The following is a 27225-nucleotide window of genomic DNA, read 5'->3' as shown; positions in this document are numbered from 1 at the left end:
GGAGAGACTATTTGCGTTTTTTGCCTGTACACGTGCCACAGTGCAAGTGGTTTATTGACCCCTGCTGTACACAAGTGGGGAGGGGGGGTTGGGGTGGGGGGTATGGTTATTGTCCACGGCAAAAAATCTATTTGCTCCACCTCTACCACTATCCCACCAGGCTGCCCCCCAAAGGGCACGTGTATTTATAGTGTAATGGAATTATGTAATATCATGTAATAAACGAATATGCACAAAAACGTAATTGTACTGGAGATAAATACTAACTTCCATCGGGTAACAAGATATTGTGGCCACCTGTACATTATTGGAAGTGAAGCAAAAGTTAGGAATTTTTCATGGGGGTTATAACGTCTTGATGAACATCTTGCATCGTTTGTATAGCATGAGGCATAAAAGTGGGAGAGTGTTTCAAAGAGGGAAACTTGTATAGAATTTAGATTATTGTTACTTATTCATTGCATTAGGATGCAGGAAATTCACACATTTACTTCATACTTCATTGTTGTTTTCAGAACGCATTACCGTCAGGTGTTTTAAACCAAATAAAATAAGGGGTGGAGTCCATTGCAAAACACCTCGAGACAAGATTTCAACATTCTCACAATCTTTACACAACTTACTCCCCTCCTTATGTTAATTTTAAAACAACCTACCCCCCCCCCCCCCCTCCTCCACCAGCGCAATTTTACGAAACCCCACCCCCTGTAGCCATATATGTGTCCAGTGCCCGACACCACTGGGCTTGGGTTATTGCATACCTGTGGAGCTGAAGTCTCCCTCGATGCTCAGATCGGTTGTTCTTGGAAAGAGTCTTGTTGTACCTTAATATTTTCTGAAGCTGTTTCCAACACCTGATCGATACTCGTGAAGCTCTTGACTCATTCCTGGGAGTCTCCCATCCTTAACCCCTCTCTCTGTCACATATGTACCTTTTTCTTGGTGTATCTCATACAACGTTTTATACAATTTGGGTTTTCCATTGTGCTTTTCCTTTTTATTGCATATCCGATCATTATTTACCCTGAAGACGCCATGTCGTCAGTAACCCGGAGACGTAGCGTTGATCAAGCGAGACAGACTCTGCCAGAAGTCCTTGAGTCTGGAGGAATCGTGTATAAGCTTGGCCTAGCAGGGGATGTCAACAAATATGTCTCGGATTCCAGGGATGGAGAACCTCCATCCACCAGCAAGTATCCTGGGTCTTCAGGCTCTGTGAAATATGCTTTGTGGCCAACAGGAGGGTGGCCGCTTGTGTTGGTGGGAGTTGTATGGTTACTTCTATTTGGTGCTGGAGTAATCTCTCTGATGTACATCAGTGTGACGGTGGGAAACCTGGACCAAAGGGTCAATCCAGGTGTTGCTCCAGTGTGGATTCAGGTAAGTTACCTATGATCACACACTTGAAATGGTTTCTCATGATCCAAAGTCAACTTTTTGGCCTTGTCTGACACCAGGTTGACCTTTGCTTACTTGGTTATTGTCTGGCCTCCACTTGCTGAGCTAATCCCAAAGATGTCTGTTCCATCAGGTGGCTCCACATAAACTGTATGGCCCTCCATCTCCTGGAAGCATCTCTTCCAATAACGGAGGTATTTCTTAGGAAACTTGGATGCAGTTATCACATTTTACATTTTATTGAATGATACTCAGTATTGTAACATTGAAAAACAGTTTCTGCTTCATCTTCGTGTTGTGGTATTTAAAAAATCGCATCCGTGTCCAAAGTAAGCGGTTCAGTTTGACATTTCTAATATGAAATAGGTGAAGCCTATAAACCAACGAAACCCATTATAATTACCCTTTAGAACCCCTTAGAATTACCTTTTAGAATCCTTTAGAATTACGCTTTGGAACCCACTAGATTACCCTTTGGGAACCCATTTTAATTGCACTTTAGAACCCATTATAATTACCCTTTGGAACCCATTAGAATTACCTTTTAGAACCGATTAGAATTACCCTTTAGAACCCATTAGACCCATTAGGATTACTCTTTAGAATTCCCCTTTGAAACCCATTATAGTTACCCTTTGGAACCCACTAGAATTACCCTTTAGAACCTACTAGAATTACCCTTTAGAATTACCCATTAGAACCCACTAGAATTACCCTTTAGAACCTACTAGAATTACCCTTTAGAATTACCCGTTAGAACCCACTAGAATTACCCTTTAGAACCTACTAGAATTACCCTTTAGATTTTTACCCTTTGGAACTCGCTAGAATTACCCTTTGGAACCCATTATAGTTACCCTTTGGAACCCACTAGAATTACCCATTAGACCCACTAGACTTACCCTTTGAAACCCATTATAGTTACCCTTTGGCACCCACTAGAATTACCCATTAGAACCTACTAGAATTAATCTTTAGAATTACCCTTTGGAACCCACTAGAATTACCCTTTAGAACCTACTAGAATTAATCTTTAGAATTACCCTTTGGAACCCACTAGAATTACCCTTTGGAACTCGCTAGAATTACCCTTTAGAACCTACTAGAATTACCCTTTAGAATTACCCTTTGGAACCTACTAGAATTGCCCTAAAGAATTACCCTTTGGAACCCACTAGAATTACCCTTTGGAACTCGCTAGAATTACCCTTTAGAACCTACTAGAATTACCCTTTCGAATTACCCTTTAGAACCTACTAGAATTACCCTTTAGAATTACCCTTTAGAACCTACTAGAATTACCCTTTAGAACCTACTAGAATTACCCTTTAGATTTTTACCCTTTGGAACTCGCTAGAATTACCCTTTGGAACCCATTATAGTTACCCTTTGGAACCCACTAGAATTACCCATTAGACCCACTAGACTTACCCTTTGAAACCCATTATAGTTACCCTTTGGCACCCACTAGAATTACCCTTTAGAACCTACTAGAATTACCCTTTAGAATTACCCTTTGGAACCCACTAGAATTACCCTTTAGAACCTACTAGAATTAATCTTTAGAATTACCCTTTGGAACCCACTAGAATTACCCTTTGGAACTCGCTAGAATTACCCTTTAGAACCTACTAGAATTACCCTTTAGAATTACCCTTTGGAACCCACTAGAATTACCCTTTCGAATTACACTTTAGAACCCACTAGAATTACCCTTTAGAATTACCCTTTAGAACCCACTAGAATTACCCTTTAGAACCTACTAGAATTACCCTTTGAAACCCATTATAGTTACCCTTTGGAACCCACTAGAATTACCCTTTAGAACCTACTAGAATTACCCTTTGAAACCCATTATAGTTACCCTTTGGAACCTACTAGAATTACCCTTTAGAACCTACTAGAATTACCCTTTAGAATTCAACACTGTGGGGTTGAAAGGTTCTCCTTCTACATTTTTGACGGATGTCAGGAAGGACATAGCAAATATAAAATAGGCTTCGTCGCTTAAAAATAATTTCTATATCTACTCACTGAAACAACAATACTGAGTATCATTAAATGTAATCAAATGCATGCACGAGGTTGGGGATTTGCTTGTTTAATCAGGTGATTTTGGGGTTGAGCCCAAATTGATGGCAAGTGTTCAGAAGATCAATGGCACCTCTATTCCATTACCTCAGTCATGAACTGTGTACGAACCTTCTTTAAAGCTCACCCAGACATAATCATTGGGACCAAAGCGTCAGCATTTCAGTGGCCAAGCATACCTTCCTGTGCCCCTTGACCTGCTGCACCATCAGTCATTATACTTTCTGCCAAGAATTTTCGTCAAACATTATCGGATTTTTTTTCGACAAGAAATTCATCTTCAAAGTGTTTGTGGCTGGAGGGTTGAATTGGTTCGGGGTTGTGAAAATATCTATGCAATTTATGTGGTTTTTGATATTAAAATTATTTGTTATGGTACAAATTGGTTCCGTGGTTTTAATATCATGTGGTAATTTGCCTGGTCCTGGTATCAGAATAAGTGGCCATCTATTTATTATGTATGCATGAGGTGAAGGAGAGCATCATTTGGACTGGTGCATGTAAGGTAAGGTGCAGGAGGAGAAGGGGATCAACAATTCTACCATATTTGTGCACCTCGTATAAATTCTGAAATGTAAAGGTTTGGTAAGAACAAGGCAATGATTACGAAAGACTGATTAAAGATTTTGAGGTTTCCAATTAAATATGGAGCATTGAATAGATTTGTTTAATACTCAAGAGATAAATCAAGGGAGGTGCAAAGCGCTCCTCCCTTTATATAAGGGATCGTTTCTCTGCATGCACCTTTAACATGGGGACTGAAAATGCGTTTCTCAGCTTCTACTGGACGAAATTGGCTGCAAATTTCAGAAGTAAATGCTTTGTGCGTCCAGGTAATATGGTACAAATTTCAGCAACGTCCGTTTCCACATTCTTGAGTTTTATTTAGAAAATCCTCAAATTCACGTAGGTGTCTGTCAGTCCGTCCGTCCGCCCAAAACGTGTCGGCGCTCATATCTCAAGGGCTATACATTGAAACTAACTGAAACTTGGAATATACATCGGCCAATACATCTAATTAATGGGTTACAAAAGAAATTACACCTAAGTGCCATAGTTTTTACTTTCAAATTAAATATCTATAAATATAATATACATTCTTGGGAAAAATTCCAAGCGCATAGAAAATGCCCCTTTATATAAGGGTATGTGCCATGTGGCAAAGTAGAGAAAAGAAGGGACATTCCATAGCATGGGGCAAAGTATAGAAACGAAGGGACGTTCCATAGCTTGTAGAAAATGCCAAACAATACAAAATAAGGGGCATTCAAAAAAATCTCGTGTGCATGCTGGACTACCTTTGTGTTCTTTGGAGGAACCAAGTAATGCTCTAGAAAAGTTCATGTAAAGGGACGTCCCACATATGGCAAATAAAATACATTTACTTCTTCATGCAGCTGTATGAATCAAATTGTTGCCCCTTTTTATGAACCTTTCAATTGGTATTAAACCACTTTTGATTGCAGGCAATATATTATTCTGTGGTATGATGTATTTAATGTAATAGTGTATCTTAGAGTATCAGAGATATTGTAAAATCATTCGCCCTGTTGTTTTCTCAGATTCAAACAGAAATCCTGGCTCCTCGAACCCCACAGCCTCTGACGCCATCCTGAAGATCAATGCAGGTGAGATGTGGAGATGAGCTGGGAGATCCTCCATTGCGGCTTCATTAACAGATGCTCCTCAAAATAGCGAGAAGTTGGAATTATATATATATATTTACTTTCATATATCAATTATATAAAACATGAGGACAGAAAGTGAAGTCCACTTTACCATAAACGTCTTCATTTCTTAAGTTTTCCTCTGACTGGCCATGTATAGTTCAGGATTGACTGTGATTTCATCTACAAAGTCACCTGATTTAGTGTTAATAATTTCGATGTATTAATTACCCTGCGCTCACGAAGAGAAAGGCAGGGTTAAGCATTCGGGTACGTACGTATGTACGTATGTGCGTGCGTGTCTGCATTTTAAAAATGCATTTTTTCGGGAACCATTGGTCTGATTGACATGAAGTTTTTACCATAGGAGGGCCTCCTCCTGTAGAATATTTTAGTGAATATTATGACATCACAGGCCCCGTGGTACTGGCGCCATCTTGGAAAAAACAAAAAAATTTGCACCTCTGTATCTCAAAAACTGCTGCACATAAATAATTGAGACAGGTCTCATTGCAAAGAACTCTCCATGCCGAATGACATATGTGAATGATGACGTCATATGTGCCGCCGTTATGACGTCATAATTCGACAAGTAAAAAACTTTATCCGATCAGGATGAAATTTCTTGAGCATCTTCTCGGTATAAATTGATGCAGAAATAAAATGATAATGACGTCGTAGGTCACGTGGTTCGGCCGCCATATTGTTTTGAGTAAAAAGCCTGGAAAACCACTAAAATCAAATTTTCTCCAAAACGACTGAACAGATCGAGGCCAAACTTTGCATGCAGAATCGCATACCCATGGCAAACAAAAATGTCAGCGAGCATGACGTCATGCATCACATGGTTTCAGAGTTATGACATTTTCAAGCATAAACTTTTAAAACCCTGCTCCTCCCTCATTTTTGATCCTTTCGAGGGGAAACTTCACAGATGTGTCCAGCATATCAGTCTACTAAAATGAGCTTTTTGAATTTGTGATAAGTGACGTGGTTTGGCAGATATAACTAATTAAACGATAATATTATAAAAATTTATAACTCTTGCACTGCTTCATTGATCGACGTAAAACTTTATATTATAGTAGAGGTAATGAAGTGTAACAAGTCTGAAAAAATTTCAAGATGATTGGATGAACGGTCTGGAAACTAGAAGTTTTAATTGTTTGAAGAAGAAGAGGTTTCTAGAGAAGGGCATGGAATTAATTATCACACTGCACATGACGAGCAGGCAAAGTACGGAGCGACATCATGGGGTCATTTTGACCTCAAATAAAATTCTAATTTCAGATTTGTCAATCGCTGAGGTATATTAACACAAGACCAAACAAAATTTCGACGATTTTTGACGAAAATATAACATTTGTGTCTGCATTTCAGTAAAGTAAAGTGTGTGCCGTGTCAGCATTTTAAAAATTGAAACGTGGCTCATTGTAAATAACTCCATATGGGGAATAGGTGTTGTTAACGATGACGTCATTGGTGCCATAATTATGATGTTGTAGCGGTTACCGCTGGATGTACATAATCGCCTTGCACCGGCCAGAACACGGCCAGACGCGCCTCTCCCGGGCATGCCCGGACTCACTGTTCCCGGGCACGCCCGAACCTCCCGGGCACGCCCGGTCTCGTCTTTCCCGGGCATGCCCACTCTCGCCTTTCCAGGGCTCGCCCAGAGCGTCCGGGCATGCCCGCTATCGCCTTTCCAAGGCTCGCCCAGAGCGTCCGGGCATGCCCGCTATCGCCTTTCCAGGGCTCGCCCAGAGCGTCCGGGCATGCCCGCTATCGCCTTTCCAGTGCTCGCCCAGAGCGCCCGGGCACGCCCAGCCTCGACTTGCCAGGCCGCAGCCAAACACGCCCGGGCAGGTCCAGACTCGCCTTTCCAAGGCTCGCCCTTGATACCCGGGCATGCCCGGTATAGCTTTTGCCGGGCAAACTTCCCGACATAAATGTGTATATATATTGTTGCCCGAAAAACGGGCTTGTGAGAATACCTGAGCTGTTTTGTTTCAATAAAGCAACTCGGACGAATTCCGTCTTTGGTCGCGTTGTTACATATTTATGTGAATGTATGGGAATTACCATTCAGGTCTTTGCTTATCCGTGTGTAGTATATTAAGGGTTGTTGTGATTGGAGGGTCAGGAGCCCTTCTGAACAAGTGGCCGGAAACGGAAGTGACCGGAAACGGAAGGAGAAAAGACACGAGGAAGAAAAGGGACGAGTAGTATTCTTCCTCGCCCCGCTCCGAAAAAAGGTGGGATCGACCTTGCGCTGCGTGGAAAAGCGGCGTTCCGAAGCCTGTCTGGCGAGAGGAATTACCGGGACGTGTACCTGCCCGGTGGAGACGTCAAGTTGACGTGGGGCCGTGCATCGACCCCGCGTCTGGCATCGTTCGCGGCACCGTCTAAACAGACGCGTGCGGGTCGCACGTTGGGGCCTAACGCGCCTTGCAAGCGGCGTGGGGTTTGGCTTGCTCTACCGTACCCGCTTCGCGTGGCCACGAGGGGCTGCAGCCACGGTGCCTGGTACGATACCTGCCCGGTGGAGAAACGTCCACCCGGGGTTCGTTCAACCGCCAGTATCTTGGTCAGGAGGGGCCCAGAGACATTGTGAGGAGCAGAGACCGAAAGGGGGTTGTGAGTACTCACCGGGACACACATATATAAGATGGCCATCTTACTCATAGGGAAGTGTTTGTGAATTGGGAATTGTTGATGGTTGTGTATTGTTGATTGCTCGGGGAAAATCTCCGTGGTTGTGTCATTGAAATTGTATGGTATCATTACCATTGGAAATATATCCTTGAACATCAGTTGTCTCCTGGGTGAAATTCATATGGATTGCGTGGCGAAAGCGCATATATAATACAGCATGCTGGCGGAGTTCCTCTCACGGTCCGGGGGTCACCGAGACCAGGTATTCACCGAGGGGACCACGTAACAGAATTGGGGGCTCGTCCAAATTACGATTTGCAGTTTCGCAATTGGGTCTACGTCCGGGATTTAAAATTGTATAAAATAATAAAATAATAATTTTTTTATTAATTAAAATTTATTAATTAATTATTAATTGGTAAAAAAAAAATTGAGAAATTGGGGTAAAGTCTTGGGTGAAGGTTAACAGGTGTTAACGATAGGCACCATGGCGTTTGTGGCACAGAACTTTGGGGTAACCCCGAGTGAGGCACAGTTCCGAGCGTTGCTAAAGTCGGACCTCTTGAAATTGGCCAAACATTTTAACTTGGAGGTCCGAACTAATTTGAGGAAGGCAGAGTTGCAGGCCACGGTGATACAATCTATGGTGGGATTAGGAACATGGGACGAGTTAGCCTGGGAGTGGCTACCCGAAGAACCAGAAGACGTTGAGCTCCGGAAACTGGAGTTGCAATTACGGAGCCAGGAACGGATCAAAGAAGAAGAAAGGAAAGCAGAAAAGGAAAGAGCAGAAGAAGAAAGGAAAGCAGAAAAGGAAAGAGCAGAAGAAGAAAGGAAAGCAGAAAAGGAAAGAGCAGAAGAAGAAAGGAAAGCAGAAAAGGAAAGAGCAGAAGAGGAAAGGAAAGCAGAAGAGAGGAGAGAAGAGAAGCAAGCAGAGGAAAGGAGAGTGGAACGAGAACTCCAGGAAAGGTTAAAAGAAGAAGAAAGGAAAGCAGAAGCAGAGGAAAGGAGAGTGGAATGAGAACTCCAGGAAAGGTTAGAAGGGAGAAAAGCGGAGGAGAGGAGAGCTGCAAGGGACCTCGAAGCAGAGGAGAGAAAAGCGGAAAGGGAATTAAAGGAACGTGACATGGAGCTTCAGCAAGAAATCAAATTCAAGGAGCTGGAGTTAATGAGAGAACGGGGAGAGGCACCACCCTTGCTGACGGGGTCGACACCTAACCAGAAAACCTGGGATGTGGGCAGACATGTGAGGCTGGTTCCACCGTTCAGTGAAAAAGAAGTCGCGAAATTTTTTCCACACTTTGAGAAAGTGGCTCGACAATTAAACTGGCCGGAGGAGGCCTGGACCATACTCGTGCAAAGTGTGCTGGTGGGGAAAGCTCAGGAAATTTATTCGGCGCTACCAATGGACCAATGTGCAGATTATGAGGTACTGAAGAAGCACATCCTCAAAGCCTATGAGTTGGTTCCGGAAGCTTACAGACAAAAATTCAGGAATGCCAGGAAGAGGGAGAGTGAGACCAATGTGGAGTTTGCCAGAGTGAAAGAAAACATGTTTGATCGGTGGTGTGAGTCAAAAGGAGTCGGGAAAGACTTCGAGACATTGCGGGACTTGATCCTGGTGGAGGAATTCCAGCAGTGTGTCCACGAGGACATCAAAGTGTACCTGCAGGAAAAGAAAGTACCAAAGTTGTGGGACGCAGCCACCATGGCAGATGATTATGCCTTAACCCACCGAATAGGGGTCCACGAACCTAACTCCTCGCCTAGATCTCCGCAGGGGAGGTGGGGAACAGCAGGTGCGGAGAACGACCATACATGGCGGCGGCCTCGAGATGATTATGGGGACAACTATGATACCCCACCTGTTCGAAATCAGAGGGATGCGGGCCCAAGACAAACTTATAGTTCGGGGGGCCCGAGGCAGACCACGAGTTTTTCCTCCGGGCCTACTTGCGCTTTTTGCAAGAAACCTGGACACTTGATGTCCAGTTGTTACCGCATGAAAAGCGAAGACCCAGAGCGGAGTCCGACTACTACGACTCCAAACGCAATGGCCATTGTGAGAAATCGCCATCAAAAGGGTTACCAACCATTTATTTCAGAGGGGTTTGTGTCACGGGATGGAGCCTCGACTAACCGGAAACCGGTTAGGATATTGAGGGACACAGGGGCACATCAATCTTTAATGCTTGAAGGCATTTTGCCATGGTCCGAGGAGACGGCAACGGGGGATAGTGTTCGTTTACAGGGGATCGGGGGTGGTGTTAGTGCTCCCCTTCATGTCATCCATTTGGAGTCCGATTTGGTGCCAGGACCGGTCACCGTCGGTTTACAAGCCACGCTTCCTGTAGAGGGTGTATCTGTGGTTATCGGGAATGATTTGGCCGGGGGGCAAGTTTATGGTAACCTGAGGGTTGGTAAAGAGCCCAGCAGGGAAAATAACGCCACACCAGCTCGGGATGGCGACAAAAGTGCCAAGTTATTTGTAGGGGGACTGAACTTCAAAACAGAGGAAGAAGTTCTGACCTCTGTCTTCAACAGATATGGGCCGCTGGTGGAAGTGCGGTTGGTAAGAGACTGGGAAACGCAACAGTCAAGAGGGTTCGGCTTTGTCACGTTTGCCAGCACAAAAGACGCCAGAGAGGCAGAGAAGAATTGGAATGGCAAGGATTTGGAGGGTCGGACCATAACAGTAGGGAAGGCATTTCGTAGACGTCGAGAGGTCTACAGGAGAGGACAACTGGGCGGTAGTTTTGGTGGTGGCCGCAATCAATATTATTATGGAGGCTCCCTGAGTTACGGCCGCTCCCGAAGGAAGGATTGGCAAAGTAGTGGCCGAGAAGGAGACCGCTATTCCTGGGACCACAGGGACAAGTGGTCCCACCCTAAGTATTAGGGAAGTTCTGAGAAGTTGAAGCACTGAATGCGGCGGAGCCGCCGAGCCAAGATTCCTACACGGATTAACCGTGAACGCCGTTCCTAAAGGCGTCCATGTAGTGAACTTTCATGCACGGACTAACCGTGAACTCCACGTTCCTCAAGGCGCCCATGTAGAGAACTTTCCTGCACGGACTAACCGTGAACTCCACGTTCCTAAAGGCATCCATGTAGTGAATACTCGGCTTGGCCTCCCGGAAAAAGTGCTATCGAGTGGCTTAACTTTGGATCTTTGATCAACCCCTTAACCTTCATTCACAAGAAACTGACGGTCCAATTCAGAGGGTCATGAGATGGAGTTTGATTTGGCAGGGACAAGGTCGTTGCTGGTGCTTAGTCCAGAGTGAGTAATCTGGAGGGGTTGTGGTGAAATTTTGGTTGCTTTATTTTTAAGTGATAACTGTGCCCGGGGGGAACTGATAATGTGGGGGGGTTGAGTTATCTGGTTTGTTTCTCCAAATTGGCCGGCAAAGAAAGTTTTCGCTGGGTTCAAACTTTCTTTCTTGAAGGGGGGGAGTGTTACATATTTATGTGAATGTATGGGAATTACCATTCAGGTCTTTGCTTATCCGTGTGTAGTATATTAAGGGTTGTTGTGATTGGAGGGTCAGGAGCCCTTCTGAACAAGTGGCCGGAAACGGAAGTGACCGGAAACGGAAGGAGAAAAGACACGAGGAAGAAAAGGGACGAGTAGTATTCTTCCTCGCCCCGCTCCGAAAAAAGGTGGGATCGACCTTGCGCTGCGTGGAAAAGCGGCGTTCCGAAGCCTGTCTGGCGAGAGGAATTACCGGGACGTGTACCTGCCCGGTGGAGACGTCAAGTTGACGTGGGGCCGTGCATCGACCCCGCGTCTGGCATCGTTCGCGGCACCGTCTAAACAGACGCGTGCGGGTCGCACGTTGGGGCCTAACGCGCCTTGCAAGCGGCGTGGGGTTTGGCTTGCTCTACCGTACCCGCTTCGCGTGGCCACGAGGGGCTGCAGCCACGGTGCCTGGTACGATACCTGCCCGGTGGAGAAACGTCCACCCGGGGTTCGTTCAACCGCCAGTATCTTGGTCAGGAGGGGCCCAGAGACATTGTGAGGAGCAGAGACCGAAAGGGGGTTGTGAGTACTCACCGGGACACACATATATAAGATGGCCATCTTACTCATAGGGAAGTGTTTGTGAATTGGGAATTGTTGATGGTTGTGTATTGTTGATTGCTCGGGGAAAATCTCCGTGGTTGTGTCATTGAAATTGTATGGTATCATTACCATTGGAAATATATCCTTGAACATCAGTTGTCTCCTGGGTGAAATTCATATGGATTGCGTGGCGAAAGCGCATATATAATACAGCTTGCTGGCGGAGTTCCTCTCACGGTCCGGGGGTCACCGAGACCAGGTATTCACCGAGGGGACCACGTAACAGCGTCAATTCTTTCGACTCGCGTTGGAGCGCAGTTCCTTCATTGGTGACCTACCGACATGGATACGGCAGTGACGCTTAAACTGCCTACCTTCTGGGAGACTCACGCGGCTGTTTGGTTCGCCCAGGCGGACTCCCAGTTCGCCCTGCGAGGCATCACCGCGGACGACACCCGCTTCCACCATGTTGTGGCGGCGCTCGGTCCCGCCACCGCGGCCCGCACCTTGAGCCTCCTCCAGCACCCGCCGGCTGCTGACAAATACGACGCGCTGAAGACGCTCCTCCTCGGCGCTTTCGCCCTCTCACCGGCAGCACGCGCACGGCGCCTGCTTCACCTGCCCGAGCTCGGCGACACGCGCCCGTCCGAGCGCATGGACTATATGCTCTCGTTGCTCGGCGAGCACTCTCCGGCATTCCTGTTCCGGGAGCTGTTCCTCCGTCAGCTGCCTAACCCGGTACGCCTCGCCCTGGCTGGCACGTTGATCACGGATTCCCGCGCCCTCGCCAGGGAAGCCGATAAGATCTCCTCGGCGGGCCAGCACAACGGCGCGGTTACCTGGAGCCCGCCGCCGTCCGAGGCGACGCCCGAGCGCCCTGCGTGGTTGGAGGCCGAACTGCCGGTGCAACTGGCGGCCGCCACGCCGCACCGCCCGCTTCCGACACGACGGCCGGGGCCTCCACCTGACCGGGCGTGGTGTTATTACCACGCCAGGTTCGGACACAAGGCTCGGATGTGCCGGCCCCCGTGCACTTTCGGCAGATCGGGAAACGGCCGGGCCGGCGTTCATTCCCAGCCATGAGCGCCGGCCACTCGGACAACTTGCTGTTTATTCGGGACAAAGCGTCTGGACGGCGTTTCCTGTGCGACACCGGCGCCCAACTGAGCGTCATACCTGCCTCCGAGCAGGACAGGCTGGACGCAGTTTGCGGCCCCTCTTTGGTCGCTGCTAATGGCTCGGCCATACGCACTTTCGGCCCACGCGTCGTCACCCTCTGCTTCGGCAGCCAGCGCTTTCAATGGACTTTTGTTACCGCCAGCGTCCCCGTGGCTTTGCTGGGCGCCGACTTCCTCTGCGCGCACGGGCTGCTGGTCGACGTCAAACGACGTCGCCTTGTCCACGCCGAGACCTTCAGCTCCCTGGCGTGCACAATGAGCAGCTCCGCGCCGACTGAACTGGCGTGCGCCCTCCCGGCAACGAACGAGTTCGCTCGCCTGCTCGTGGAATTCCCGGCCCTCACGCGGCCGACGTTTTCGGCCGTCGCGGTGCGGCACGGGATCGAGCACCACATACCCACTACGGGCCCGCCGGTCTACGCCAGGGCCCGCCGCCTTGACCCAGCCAAGCTCGCCGTGGCAAAGGCCGAATTCGACGCGTTGGAGCACCTCGGCATCGTGCGGCGCTCCGATAGCGCGTGGGCCTCGCCACTGCACATCGTGCCAAAGCCGGGGGGTGGATGGCGCCCGTGTGGCGACTACCGCCGTCTCAATGACGCTACCACCCCCGACAGGTACCCGATCCCGCATATTCAGGACTTTTCCGCCCGTTTGGCGGGACGGGTCATCTTTTCGAAAATTGACCTGATACGGGGCTACCACCAGGTACCTGTCCGGGCGGCCGACGTCCCGAAGACGGCTGTCATCACGCCGTTCGGCCTGTTCGAATTTTTGTGGATGCCGTTTGGCCTCAAGAACGCGGCCCAGGCGTTCCAGCGCTTGATGGACGGCGTGCTGCGCGACCTGCCGTTTCTTTTCGTCTATCTGGACGACATCCTCGTCGCCAGCACGTCCCGCGCCGAGCACCTCCTCCACCTCCGAACACTGTTCGGTCGCCTCAGCGAGCACGGCTTAATTGTCAACCTGGTCAAATGCCACTTCGGCGCGACGACCGTTGACTTTTTGGGCCACCGCATCACCAAGACCGGGGCCGTGCCGCTGCCGACCAAGGTCGAGGCCATCACCACGTTCCCGCGTCCCCGTTCCATCAAGGCCCTCCAAGAGTTCCTCGGCATGGTGAATTTTTATCACCGATTCGTGCCCCGCGCTGCTCAGCTCATGCGGCCCCTTTACGAGACCCTCCGGGGCAAGCCGGCCAAGCATGACATTGTTTGGTCCGCGGCCATGGACACGGCCTTCGCCAGTGCCAAACGGGCCCTCGCCGACGCAAAGCTGCTGGCTCACCCGGTGCTCAACGCGCCCATCGCCCTCACTACGGACGCCTCCAACTACGCGGTGGGCGCCGTCCATGAGCAATGGGTGGACGGGGTTTGGCAGCCACTCGCTTTTTTCAGCCGGCAACTCCGGCCGAACGAGTTAAACTACAGCACGTTCGACCGCGAGCTGCTCGGGCTATTCCTGGCCGTTCGCCATTTCCGACACCTCCTGGAGGGCCGCCCGTTCACGGCTTTCGTCGACCACAAGCCGTTGGTCTACGTAATGGCTAAGGTCACGGAGCCGTGGTCGGCCCGCCAGCAGCGCCACCTCTCCGCCGTGTCGGAGTTCACCACGGACATCCAGCACGTCGCCGGCAAAGACAACGCCGTGGCCGACTGCCTTTCGCGGGCCAGCGCGAACGCGGTCCACCTCGGCGTGGACTTCACGCTCATGGCGGCCGACCAGACCACCGACGCCTCGGTGCAGGCACTCCGCGTGGCGGACACGGGCCTCCGCCTGGCCGACATCCCCGTCGCGGGCACCGTCCTGCTCTGCGACGTCTCCCAGGGCCAGCCTCGCCCCATCGTGCCCGTTTCCTGGCAGCGCCGCATCTTCGCCTCCATCCACGGCCTTTCTCACCCGGGCCGGAAAGCTTCTCAGAAGCTGGTGTCGGCGCGTTTCGTCTGGCACGGCCTTCGACGAAACATCCGCGACTGGGCCAATGCCTGCACGGCCTGCCAGCGAGCCAAGGTCCACCGCCACACCCAGGCCACGCTGGCACCTTTCGCCGTGCCTGAACGGCGTTTCGACCACGTCCACGTGGACCTGGTGGGTCCCCTGCCCCCCTCGCGGGGGTTCACCCACCTGCTCACCATGGTGGACAGGACCACCAGGTGGCCGGAGGCCGTGCCCCTCACCTCAACCACCACCGCCGACGTGGCGCAGGCGTTCATCGCCACCTGGGTCGCGCGCTTCGGCGCACCAGCGGACATCTCGTCCGACCGCGGCCCACAGTTCACGTCTGAGCTTTGGGGCACGGTCGCCCGTTCGTTGGGGGTCACGCTGCACCGCACCACGGCCTACCACCCCCAAGCCAATGGGTTGTGCGAGCGGTTTCACCGCTCCATGAAGGCCGCACTCATGGCCGGCCTTCAGGACGACGGTTGGGCCGACCGGCTGCCGTGGGTCCTTTTGGGCCTTCGCACGGCCCCCAAGGAAGACCTCCAGGCGTCCGCCGCCGAGCTCGTCTACGGCCAGACACTCCGCGTCCCGGGCGAATTCGTGCCTGACGCTACCAGTCCTTGGTCCGCCGCTCGCCAGCGCTCGGACCTCCAGGAGGCCGCCTGACGATTTGCCCCCGTGCCGACGTCCCGCCACGGTGGCCCCCAGTCCTACCCCCCCCCCCCCCGGCGCTTCGCACAGCGGAGTACGTCTTTGTGCATCATGACGCGCACCGGGGGCCACTCCGGCCGCCGTACGACGGGCCCTTCCCGGTCCTGCGACGGGGCGACAAGTCTTTCATCGTCGACTTCGGCGGCCGGCCGGACCGGATTTCTGTGGACCGCCTCAAACCGGCGCACATGGACGTCGACCGATCACCACGGTTGGCCCTTCCTCCGCGGCGAGGCCGCCCCCCGTCCACAGTTCCCCCCGCTCGACCACCCACCACCACGTCAGACCCCTCCCCACGACCCTCCAGGGGTCGCTTCGGCCGGGTCATCCGGACCCCCCTTAAATTGACCCTGCCGGTGCAGGTCGATTCTGGAGGGGCGTGTGTAGCGGTTACCGCTGGATGTACATAATCGCCTTGCACCGGCCAGAACACGGCCAGACGCGCCTCTCCCGGGCATGCCCAGACTCACTGTTCCCGGGCACGCCCGAACCTCCCGGGCACGGCCGGTCTCGTCTTTCCCGGGCATGCCCGCTCTCGCCTTTCCAGGGCTCGCCCAGAGCGTCCGGGCATGCCCGCTATCGCCTTTCCAGGGCTCGCCCAGAGCGTCCGGGCATGCCCGCTATCGCCTTTCCAGGGCACGCCCAGAGCGTCCGGGCATGCCCGTTATCGCCTTTCCAGGGCTCGCCCAGAGCGTCCGGGCATGCCCGCTATCACCTTTCCAGTGCTCGCCCAGAGCGCCCGGGCACGCCCAGCCTCGACTTGCCAGGCCGCAGCCAAACACGCCCGGGCAGGTCCAGACTCGCCTTTCCAAGGCTCGCCCTTGATACCCGGGCATGCCCGGTATAGCTTTTGCCGGGCAAACTTCCCGACATAAATGTGTATATATATTGTTGCCCGAAAAACGGGCTTGTGAGAATACCTGAGCTGTTTTGTTTCAATAAAGCAACTCGGACGAATTCCGTCTTTGGTCGCGTCAATTCTTTCGACTCGCGTTGGAGCGCAGTTCCTTCAATGTCATAATTCGACAGGGACAACTCTTTGTCTGATCAGTTTGAAATTTATTGAGCATGATCGATGCAACAATTATTTAGAATACTAGGGCATGCCCGTACAAAATTATATCCCCCCCCCCCTCTATTTACATGAAATGGTTTGGTCCATTCGCAAAGCCAAAGCGGACGGCTTGTGAGTACGGTGACAATCCCCCCCCTCTATTTACATGAAATGGTTTGGTCCAAAGCGAACGGCTTGCGAGTACGGTGACAATCCCCCCCCCCCCCCCCTCTATTTACATGAAATGGTTTGGTCCAAAGCGAACGGCTTGCGAGTACGGTGACAATCCCCCCCCTCTATTTACATGCAATGGTTTGGTCCAAAGCGAACGGCTTGCGGAGTTTGGTAAAGAAATCGCCATAGCTCGGTAACTACTTCTCCGATTAATATGAAACCTTGAAAAGGCACATCCTCGGGTCCCCAGCAATATACCTGGCAAGTTTCAAGTATATCGGACCGGTAGTTGTCGAGAAACAGCGGTCGCATACACACACACAGACACACACACAGACACACACACAGAGATTACTGGAATTATAGATAGATAAATTTATGATGTCATCGCTCACGTGGTCTGGCACTGGCAGCCATATTGGATCAAAAAAAAAGAAACGGTCAAAAATAGAAGAGTTGGCTCACACCAAGTTGATTGCGCAGGGTAAGTATTCTACGTGTACCATCTAGTTGATGAATGTGCTCGTCGCATCGCCTAAAGTTAGGCACACTCCTCTCGAAGTTGCCCAGCCTGGGTTCAAATCCCGAACCAAGCTATAAACTGTCATCCCTTTGTTTCGCAGCAAGGTGAATCATCAATGTGTGTGCCGTCCCTCGGATTTACCCAAAATGGATGTCCCGTCTTCCAGCATTTGTTGGTGGACGTTAAAGATCCCACTGTGATTAGACGAGCTATTGCAGACACCATGAACAAATTCCAAATTACTACTCTAACCTGCAGGGGGCACTGCATCAGCGGCAATGCCGTGTCCCCAGCGAATGATGCCACCCACAATCATGTGCTTCTTTCGAAAGAAGATTGATTAATCATATTTTTATTTATTTGACAGTAGGATGAGGTTAATATTCCCGATGGAGCATTTCTCGACCATTAAAATAGCAGTTTTGTTGAAATTCCCCGATTCTCATGAAAACATCTTTATTCGGAAGAAAATAGTTTTCCTAAAAATCTGGGAATTGTACCCCCAGTGTTACTTAGTCGTCATTATGAGGAGATATTAACTTTGTAAAACTCCCAGGTAAGTATAAACATTAATAACCGAATGAATCAGAATTCTAATCATAAACACCACAAATGACTTCACTAAATGACTGACTGTTGGTTGTTGTTGTTTTTTGACCTGACTCTTTCTCTTTCCTCTTTTTTTTCTCCCCTGATTCCCACCATTTTTCTCTTCTTTCTCCTACCTCTTTCTCTCCCCCTATTCCCCACCCCTTCTCATCCTATATCTCCTACCATTCCTCTTTTTTCTAATCCTCCTCTCTCTCCCCACCCCAGATTTGGAACATGAGCTTATTGAAGGAGATATTCTTTCCAGTGTAAGATTTTGTATGGCTTGGACAAATTTATATAAGATTCCTTGTATCTCTGCTATACAAAATTAGAAATGCTACATTTCCACAATTGGCATATTCGGTTTATAAAGGCAAATCTGAATCGTATTCCATTTCCAGAAAAAGCCACCTGAAAAACTTACCTTTAAAATCCAAGAGACAAAGAAGCAAGTCATGTCAAACGAAATAGCAGCAGAAAATAGGGCACTCAATACAGATCGTTCTCTGAGCTCCGACTACCACCAAAAATGGTGCACTCAATCCAGATAGTTCTCTGAGCTCCGACTACCACCAAAAATGGTGCACTCAATACAGATCGTTCTCTGAGCTCCGACTACCACCAAAAATGGTGCACTCAATACAGATAGTTCTCTGAGCTCCGACTACCACCAAAAATGGTGCACTCAATCCAGATAGTTCTCTGAGCTCCGACCACCACCAAAAATGGTGCACTCAATACAGATCGTTCTCTGAGCTCCGACTACCACCAAAAATGGTGCACTCAATACAGATCGTTCTCTGAGCTCCGACTACCACCAAAAATGGTGCACTCAATACAGATCGTTCTCTGAGCTCCGACTACCACCAAAAATGGTGCACTCAATACAGATCGTTCTCTGAGCTCCGACTACCACCAAAAATGGTGCACTCAATACAGATCGTTCTCTGAGCTCCGACTACCACCAAAAATGGTGCACTCAATCCAGATAGTTCTCTGAGCTCCGACTACCACCAAAAATGGTGCACTCAATACAGATAGTTCTCTGAGCTCCGACTACCACCAAAAATGGTGCACTCAATACAGATCGTTCTCTGAGCTCCGACTACCACCAAAAATGGTGCACTCAATCCAGATAGTTCTCTGAGCTCCGACTACCACCAAAAATGGTGCGCTCAATACAGATCGTTCTCTGAGCTCCGACTACCACCAAAAATGGTGCACTCAATACAGATCGTTCTCTGAGCTCCGACTACCACCAAAAATGGTGCACCCAATACAGATCGTTCTCTGAGCTCCGACTACCACCAAAAATGGTGCACCCAATACAGATCGTTCTCTGAGCTCCGACTACCACCAAAAATGGTGCACTCAATACAGATCGTTCTCTGAGCTCCGACTACCACCAAAAATGGTGCACTCAATACAGATCGTTCTCTGAGCTCCGACTACCACCAAAAATGGTGCACTCAATACAGATCGTTCTCTGAGCTCCGACTACCACCAAAAATGGTGCACTCAATCCAGATAGTTCTCTGAGCTCCGACTACCACCAAAAATGGTGCACTCAATACAGATAGTTCTCTGAGCTCCGACTACCACCAAAAATGGTGCACTCAATACAGATAGTTCTCTGAGCTCCGACTACCACCAAAAATGGTGCACTCAATACAGATCGTTCTCTGAGCTCCGACTACCACCAAAAATGGTGCACTCAATACAGATAGTTCTCTGAGCTCCGACTACCACCAAAAATGGTCCCATTCATTCACAAGCACTCCCTTTCCCAGGTTATTGTGATTTTCCCTTTCTCATCCAATTTCGTTTGTTTGTTGTCTGTTGGTTTGGTCTTTTTCTGTTTCATTCCCACTTTCCCCTTCCTCTTCTTCCTGTGTTTCATTCAGCTTGTGTAGAGCTTGTTCACCCCCCCGTGTCCTTCTCCCCACCCCTCGATCTCACTCTTATTTCTACTCCACTGTTGGTGCTTCCCTCCTTCTGTTATGTGTCCTTCCATTCTGCCCCAGCTCCTTCACAAGCCTTTATCATGTAGTATATACAATAAAAACATTTCAAACAAAATTTGATGCAAAATCATATAATGCGAGAGAAGAAGCAATGGGCCAAACATGAAAGAGCCCATCTTTCACACTATCAAAGTTCTGACCCTTCCTCTGGGCACGGAAGTTAAACCGGTACCGGGACGCGGTCACGTTCTTGCTTGGCTCGCACAAGGCCTGAAATTTGTCAACGAGCAGGCCTATCATGTCTTGGTCTTCTGAGGAAAACGGCATTGTCGCATGTATCTCCTGGGCAGCTGGACCTGTCACATGTAGGAATGTGGCGTATTGAATATCCTCACTTTTCATCGTAGGTTCTGCCGCCAATGCGTACAGTTTGTAGGCCCGAATCCACACCTGCCAGTTTTTTGAGACATTCACCCTGAAGGGATAAGTGTCCTGGCAGCTTTAATCCGGACATCTCGTCTTTACTTCCGACACCATGTAAAGGTACTCTCCTGATTGAGGTCTCAGCACGCACTCTCTTTATTTCTGCTTCCTCTCTGTAGTGGGCGTGCTCATGACAACACAGTACACTACTTACAGCCGCCATCTTGTTTGCAAATTGCAAATGGCCTCCATCGAGAAGTGCGAAAAGGTTGACAAGCACATCTTCAAATGTGTTTTTCAAATACACCAAGGACAGATACAAATTACACTCTATTTTCAACCAATATATTCGTGCAAATTTCAATGACTACAGTATCTGCATGAATCTGTCAGCAAGTCCCCTCATTGTAATGGAAGTCTGTGCAGTATTTAAATCTCCATTATATCATTTTTTCAACCATTTATTATTGTTAACTCCGCATGACTCGAACTTCTTGTTGTTTTGTCCGGTACGACATCAGGTTCCATGTTTCCAATTTGTCTCACTTTCCGACCCCATCTTCCTCACAGGGTGACACTTCCCGGAGTGTGGTGAAAGATCAGGAGTTACTTTGGCCTCGAGGAGACGATGGGAAAATCCACATTCCTTACGAACTCGACTCGATATATGGTTTGTTTGTCCATTTTTGTTTGTGCATATAGGTGTGTTTGTCCATTTTTGTTTGTGCATATAGGTGTGTTTGTCCATTTTTGTTTGTGCATATAGGTGTGTTTGTCCATTTTTGTTTGTGCATATAGGTGTGTTTGTCCCATTGTGGTGCGGGTGTGTGTTTGTCCCATTGTGGTGCAGATGTGTGTTTGTCCCATTGCGGTGCAGGTGTGCGTTTGTCCCATTGTGGTGCGGGTGTGTGTTTGTCCCATTGTGGGGCAGGTGTGTGTTTGTCCCATTACCGTGCAGGTGTGTGTTTGTCCCATTACCGTGCAGGTGTGTGTTTGTCCCATTGTGGTGCAAGTATTTTTGTCCCTCCGGGCTCCAAGGGTACCGAAAGGTCTTACTGACATTGTGAATCAATATCATCGTTGCAGTATGTTTTTCTGTGTAAACATGTGTGGTCGAATCCCTTGGACCGGTGATAAGCCGGGTGTCCTGCCTGATAGCATTAGTGGGTGAATGTTAAATATCCCACGGTGTCTTTCACGACTAGTGGGCGAGTTATCGCCGGTATTCTGAACCAATTCCAACTTCATGTCACCTCCAGTCAAAGGTCATGAGGCCTGAACAACCAGTTTGTGAATCGGTATCACTAACCGACCACATAGGTAGGTGGGAACAATAGAGACTGTTAGAGTAGTCGGAATTAACATGAAGCACTTTCCAGTCAAGAGATAGTAACATCCCGAAGGTTTAATAACACATTAAGTTCTGTCATCTCTATCTTTTGGGGCAAAAATTGGCAGAACATTGCGTAATGTTTGCTTTATCAGCTTCTTTACTAAAAGACCATCCACAGCATTGCATCATCCTTCTTTAGGTACTTCCATTGTTCCAGCACCGAAAGAGTTAAAATCTCTCTTCCAGTTGGAAAGTGAAACAAACATGCTGGAAGTTTGTATTGTTTATGGTTTTATCACAACACTTGGTATCGAAATATCATTACCAAGTGTGGTGGTGATTTGACCGTTAAGGTGGTGGCTTACGATCTCAGGGTCTTGTGTTGGAGTCCCTCATGTCATGCCATTAGATAACACCACATGGGTGGTGACTGTCATCTCAGCCTGTCATCCTTCCAAGGTCTGCAAATTGAGTACCAGGTTCAGCAATGATGCAACCAGCAGTCACAGACTACATATGAAATGATGAATATCCTTACCGAGGTTCCCTTGAAATTCATAGTGGAGGGGTGAATGACCATTTTGAACTCTGACCTCTCCACAAAATAATTTAAACTCAGATGAGGATTAAACCCAAATATATGTTTTATATTAAACACGATGATATAGATATTGTATTATGTCGGAAGCTATGTTAATACAAAAGTTCTGGATTTTTAATTTTTTTTATGTTGAAGGCTCCAGTCACGGACTATATAGTCCTCATTGATGCCAGGCCTTAAATAAAAGAGGTGCATCAATAGAAAAGTGAAGAAAGAGAGAATAGTCTGAGTTTTTGAGGAAGTAAAAAAATCTGCTTTTGGAAAAGGGGAATGTCGTAAGTGTTTGGAAATACATGAGAGGGTAAAGAGTTCCAGAGTTTGGCAGTGGAGGGGAAGAAACAAATATCATAACAGCCCACCCTTGAGTTGCCAATGGCGTCACAATGATAATGCGATGTCGTGACTTGTGGAGTATTCCGTGGTCTCTCCAATGGCGGAGGCACACAAGCAGCAAGTTCTTGGGATCAGAAACCAAAGTAATATCTGCAGAAAAGAGAAAGAGCCAATTTTGTGGCATCGTTTGAGTGAGTCGAGTTTTGAGGTCAGATTGGGAGAGTTGATAAGTCGGATTACTTTGGATTCAATTCCGTCCAGTAAGTTTGTGGAGCTCGAACCTCCCCAGATGTGAGAGCAGTACCGTAAAATGGGGTGAATAGGGTGAGCAAGGTGAATAGGGACACAAACTGAAAAAAAGTTCGGAAACTTTTTTCACTGAAAATTGATAACCATACTGATTTGTTGATATTTGGGTTCAAAGTATTCTCTTGTTTTTTTAAAAAGCAACTTATAGTCCCTATTAACCCCATATATGGGTTAAAGAGGAATAAATAGGATTCTTATGGCTGTCCCTATTCGCCCCGTTTTACGGGTGAATAGGGACGGTCACTGATACAAAAAAATAATAATCAAGAAATAAGGACAGTTTGGAGAAACTTTTTATCCCACATTTTTTTTCATTGGCACCATGGTTTATATTATGGGTGCATGTTATGTGCATCCATCTGAGCTATCAATTTAGCAATAAGTTGGAAACTCAGGATTGTTTCTTGATTATTATTTTTTTGTATTAGTGACTGTCCCTATTCACCCGTAAAGCGGGGTGAATAGGGACAGCCATCAAAATCCTATTTATTCCTCTTTAACCCATATATGGGGTTAATAGGGACTATAAGTTGCTTTTTAAAAAAACAAGAGAACACTTTCAACCCAAATATCAACAAATCAGTATGGTTATCAATTTTCAGCGAAAAAAGTTACCGAACTTTTTTTCAGTTTGTGTCTCTATTCACCTTGCTGTCCCTATTCACCCCATTTTACGGTACTCTATACAAGGACAAATCAATCCTTTATATGGTTGAAGCAACTGTTGAGAGAAGATTCTTCTACATCTGAACAGGACTCCTAGTTTCTTCGAGGCAGACTTAGCTATTTGTGTAATGTGTGGATGCCAAGATAAATTTGATGTTAAGGTAATACCTAGTAGGTTTATTGGATCACATTTACCTAAGATTAGGTAAATAGTCTTATAAAGGAAACATTTACCTAAAAACAGCTATAATAGCTTCTTCTTCTTTTCTTTTTTATAGAGGTTTATCCGACATTAATATAAAATGGAAGAAACGTGCATTATTATCATTATTGCCATGGCGATATTCACACAGATGCAAAAGACAAAGAAGTTTGGGATGAGGCTCTTTCCGAACTACATGAAAAGACTTGCCTCCGCTTCTCCGAGCGCAATGATGAGAGTAACTTCCTCCATGTCACAGACAAGTCCGGGTTAGTGAACATTACATCGTCACGAACATCACACGAACACGCCTCTACTCATTACAACAGATTATGCACAAACATGGTCATGGTCAGCCAGTGTCGACTCCAAAACTTGGTAAAGGTTGTTTTGGAGAATATAATTTTGTTGTTGTTCTACCTGATGATGTTTCAGGTGTTTCAGCAGCATTGGACGCAGAGCCCATGGGGAGACGGAGGTCTCTCTAAGCCGGCGAGGCTGTGTCATCAAGAGCATCGTGCAACATGAACTTCTCCATGCTGTGGGTTTCTACCACGAGCACGTACGATTTGATCGAGACAACTACGTAGCAGTCGTATGGGATAACATCGTGGATGGTGAGAAACTAAAGTTGGATCTGTGATGTGAGTGAGAGATAGCATTGTATTTGGGGGCCAGAAATGAAACAAAACATGGAGTGGGGGTTGTGCAGATATCTACAGATCTTGGGTTGGGGTTGCAAGGACATGGACATTGTATGTGCAAATCAACACAGCAAACGGGATTTGAATCTGGAATTCTAACATCACGACGCTTGTGGTCAGATGGGAAGCAATAGGTAAATCCAAAACTTTTTACGTGTGTACAGGTAAAAGATACAACTTTGAGAAGAAACATTCTAATGATCTGGTGGGACCTTATGACTACAATTCTGTCATGCATTACGGAGCTACGGTATTCTCAAAAAACGGGAATCCTACCATTGTACCAACATCGCCTAATGTGGTGAGGAATTGTTACAAGTCTTGGAAACATTCTGATCATATGTAAATAAATCTGAATGTATATCATCCTCTGGTCCCACCTTCATTATTTCCCTTGTACGCCATCTTTGCAGTACTCTGCCACTTTTGGATGGTAGATCATTGTAATGTCCTGCGAAGACATAACTCACACTTCATCCTGGTTTGCAAACCTCAATTGGACCCTTCATTGAGAAAAAAACTGTCATGAGCAAACACGATTCAAACTCCCCATTAACTCATTCTGCACGTTTGGTACACTGCACTCACCTGTACACTCTCCTCCTCTTGTGTCCTCACTTTAACTGTCGGTCGTGGGCAATCCAGCTCTGTTCCAATGCAAATCACATCTCAAAAAATCGGTAATTATTTGTACACGTGTTCCCGTGAACAGGACACCATGGGAAACATGGAAGGGGTGACTGATGGTGATATTGCAAAGATTAACAACCTGTACTGCAGGGTTGGTGAAACACAACAGGCCAAGCGAATGGTGCTTCCCACTGCAATGAAAGGTAGATAGCACAGCTACCCCCCACCCCCCCCCCCCCCACCCCTCCACTCCACTCCCACACTGACCTTGCTTGCTGAACACCTATGTACACCAGAGGCCTGTACGACTTTGATTAGGGCAAAACAAAATGGCGGATGAAGACCCCAGCGAGGTGAATGCGGGCTGACTAAGGGTTTTTGTTTTAATTTAATAATCCCATTGATTATATCTTCAAAAGGGGGTGTTTAACTTTAACCAAACACACAGTTTTCATTCACTCACTTTCTCGGAGTTCCCTTCGTATGCTTGCAAAGTTTCGGGCCACTAGGTTTCATGGTTTTGGAGTTATGGGGGAGACTGACTGACTGACTGAGTGACTGAGTGACACACACTCTTTCATTATTATGGATTACTAGCAGAAGTACCCAGCGTTGTCGGGTGGGGGAGGGGGGGAAGGGGAGGGGAGGAGGGGAGAAAGGGGGAGGGAGTGGGGAGTAAAGGGGAGGGGAAGGGGAGTGGACGGGGGAAGGGGAGAGGAGGGGGGGGAAGGGGGAGAAGGGGGGGGGGGTAAGTGGGAGGGAGGGAGGGGGAAGGGGAGCAGAGGGGGGAAGGGAGGATGTGGGGGGGGGGGGGAACGGAGTGGAGGCAGGAGAGGAAGGGGGTTCCTATATATGCTGGTAGGTGAATGTGGTGTTCATCACGTTTCTGAGTTAAGTGTGATGCCGATCAGGAAGAAGAAGAAGCCATACTACCAACTTCGTACACTTCCGGAATTGTTTGATTTATTTGTATTCAAATGTCTGGTGATTGTTGTACACTGCTCCTTTCCTATGCCATCTCCAGGCATTGCAAAACGTCATTGCCGGGCACCGAAGGGGGCTCGGCAGTGACGCACGCTGAAAGGGGAGTACTCAGTTTTCACTCTGGTTGTTTGTTTGTTGTACACCGCTCCTTTCCTATGCCATCTGCAGGCGCTGCATATCGTCATTGCCGGGCACCGAAGGGGGCTCGGCAGTGACGCACGCTGAAAGGGAGTACTCAGTTTTCACTCTGGTTGTTTGTTTGTTGTACACCGCTCCTTTCCTATGCCATCTGCAGGCATTGCAAAACGTCATTGCTAGGCACCAAAGGGGGCTCGGCAGTGACGCACGCTGAAAGGGAGTACTCAGTTTTCACTCTCGTTGTTTGTTTGTTGTACACCGCTCCTTTCCTATGCCATCTGCAGGCGCTGCATATCGTCATTGCCGGGCACCGAAGGGGGCTCGGCAGTGACGCAGGCTGAAAGGGAGTACTCAGTTTTCACTCTGGTTGTTTGTTTGTTGTACACCGCTCCTTTCCTATGCCATCTGCAGGCATTGCAAAACGTCATTGCTAGGCACCGAAGGGGGCTCGGCAGTGACGCACGCTGAAAGGGAGTACTCAGTTTTCACTCTGGTTGTTTGTTTGTTGTACACCGCTACTTTCCTATGCCATCTGCAGGCGCTGCATATCGTCATTGCCGGGCACCGAAGGGGCCTCGGCAGTGACGCACGCTGAAAGGGAGTACTCAGTTTTCACTCTGGTTGTTTGTTTGTTGTACACCGCTCCTTTCCTATGCCATCTGCAGGCATTGCAAAACGTCATTGCTAGGCACCAAAGGGGGCTCGGCAGTGACGCACGCTGAAAGGGAGTAGTCAGTTTTCACTCTGGTTGTTTGTTTTCTTTATATCTTTCTTGTTTGTCCGGGCGATATCTCAGCCATCCTTTGAGCTAGGAAGCTGAAATTTCGGCACAATAGTGAGCAAGTCCTTTGTCAAAACCGTATTTTTTGTTTTTTGAATAATCAATTAATTG

At 48.2% G+C, this 27225-nt stretch overlaps 1 protein-coding gene across 1 annotated transcript in view; it reads left to right on the top strand.

Annotated features, from left to right (window-relative positions):
- The first annotated feature begins 259 nt into the window (after positions 1-259).
- Positions 260-27225, top strand: part of LOC137417238 (astacin-like metalloendopeptidase) — a 31320-nt gene continuing 4354 nt past the window's right edge. Inside the window, exons 1-9 of the mRNA XM_078773977.1 lie at positions 260-1380; positions 1532-1592; positions 5052-5117; positions 18272-18312; positions 21004-21103; positions 24029-24146; positions 24313-24494; positions 24746-24882; positions 25294-25414. Coding sequence (XP_078630103.1) covers positions 1036-1380; positions 1532-1592; positions 5052-5117; positions 18272-18312; positions 21004-21103; positions 24029-24146; positions 24313-24494; positions 24746-24882; positions 25294-25414 — 1171 coding nt within the window. The 5' untranslated portion in view covers positions 260-1035. The remainder of the gene's footprint in view (positions 1381-1531; positions 1593-5051; positions 5118-18271; positions 18313-21003; positions 21104-24028; positions 24147-24312; positions 24495-24745; positions 24883-25293; positions 25415-27225) is intronic.

Source organism: Myxine glutinosa, chromosome 3 (assembly GCF_964187855.1).
Source record: "Myxine glutinosa chromosome 3, kmMyxGlut1.1, whole genome shotgun sequence".
NCBI lineage: Eukaryota > Metazoa > Chordata > Myxini > Myxiniformes > Myxinidae > Myxine > Myxine glutinosa.
The sequence above is the reverse complement of the archived record's forward strand: the minus strand, read 5'-3'. Positions and strand labels throughout refer to the sequence as shown.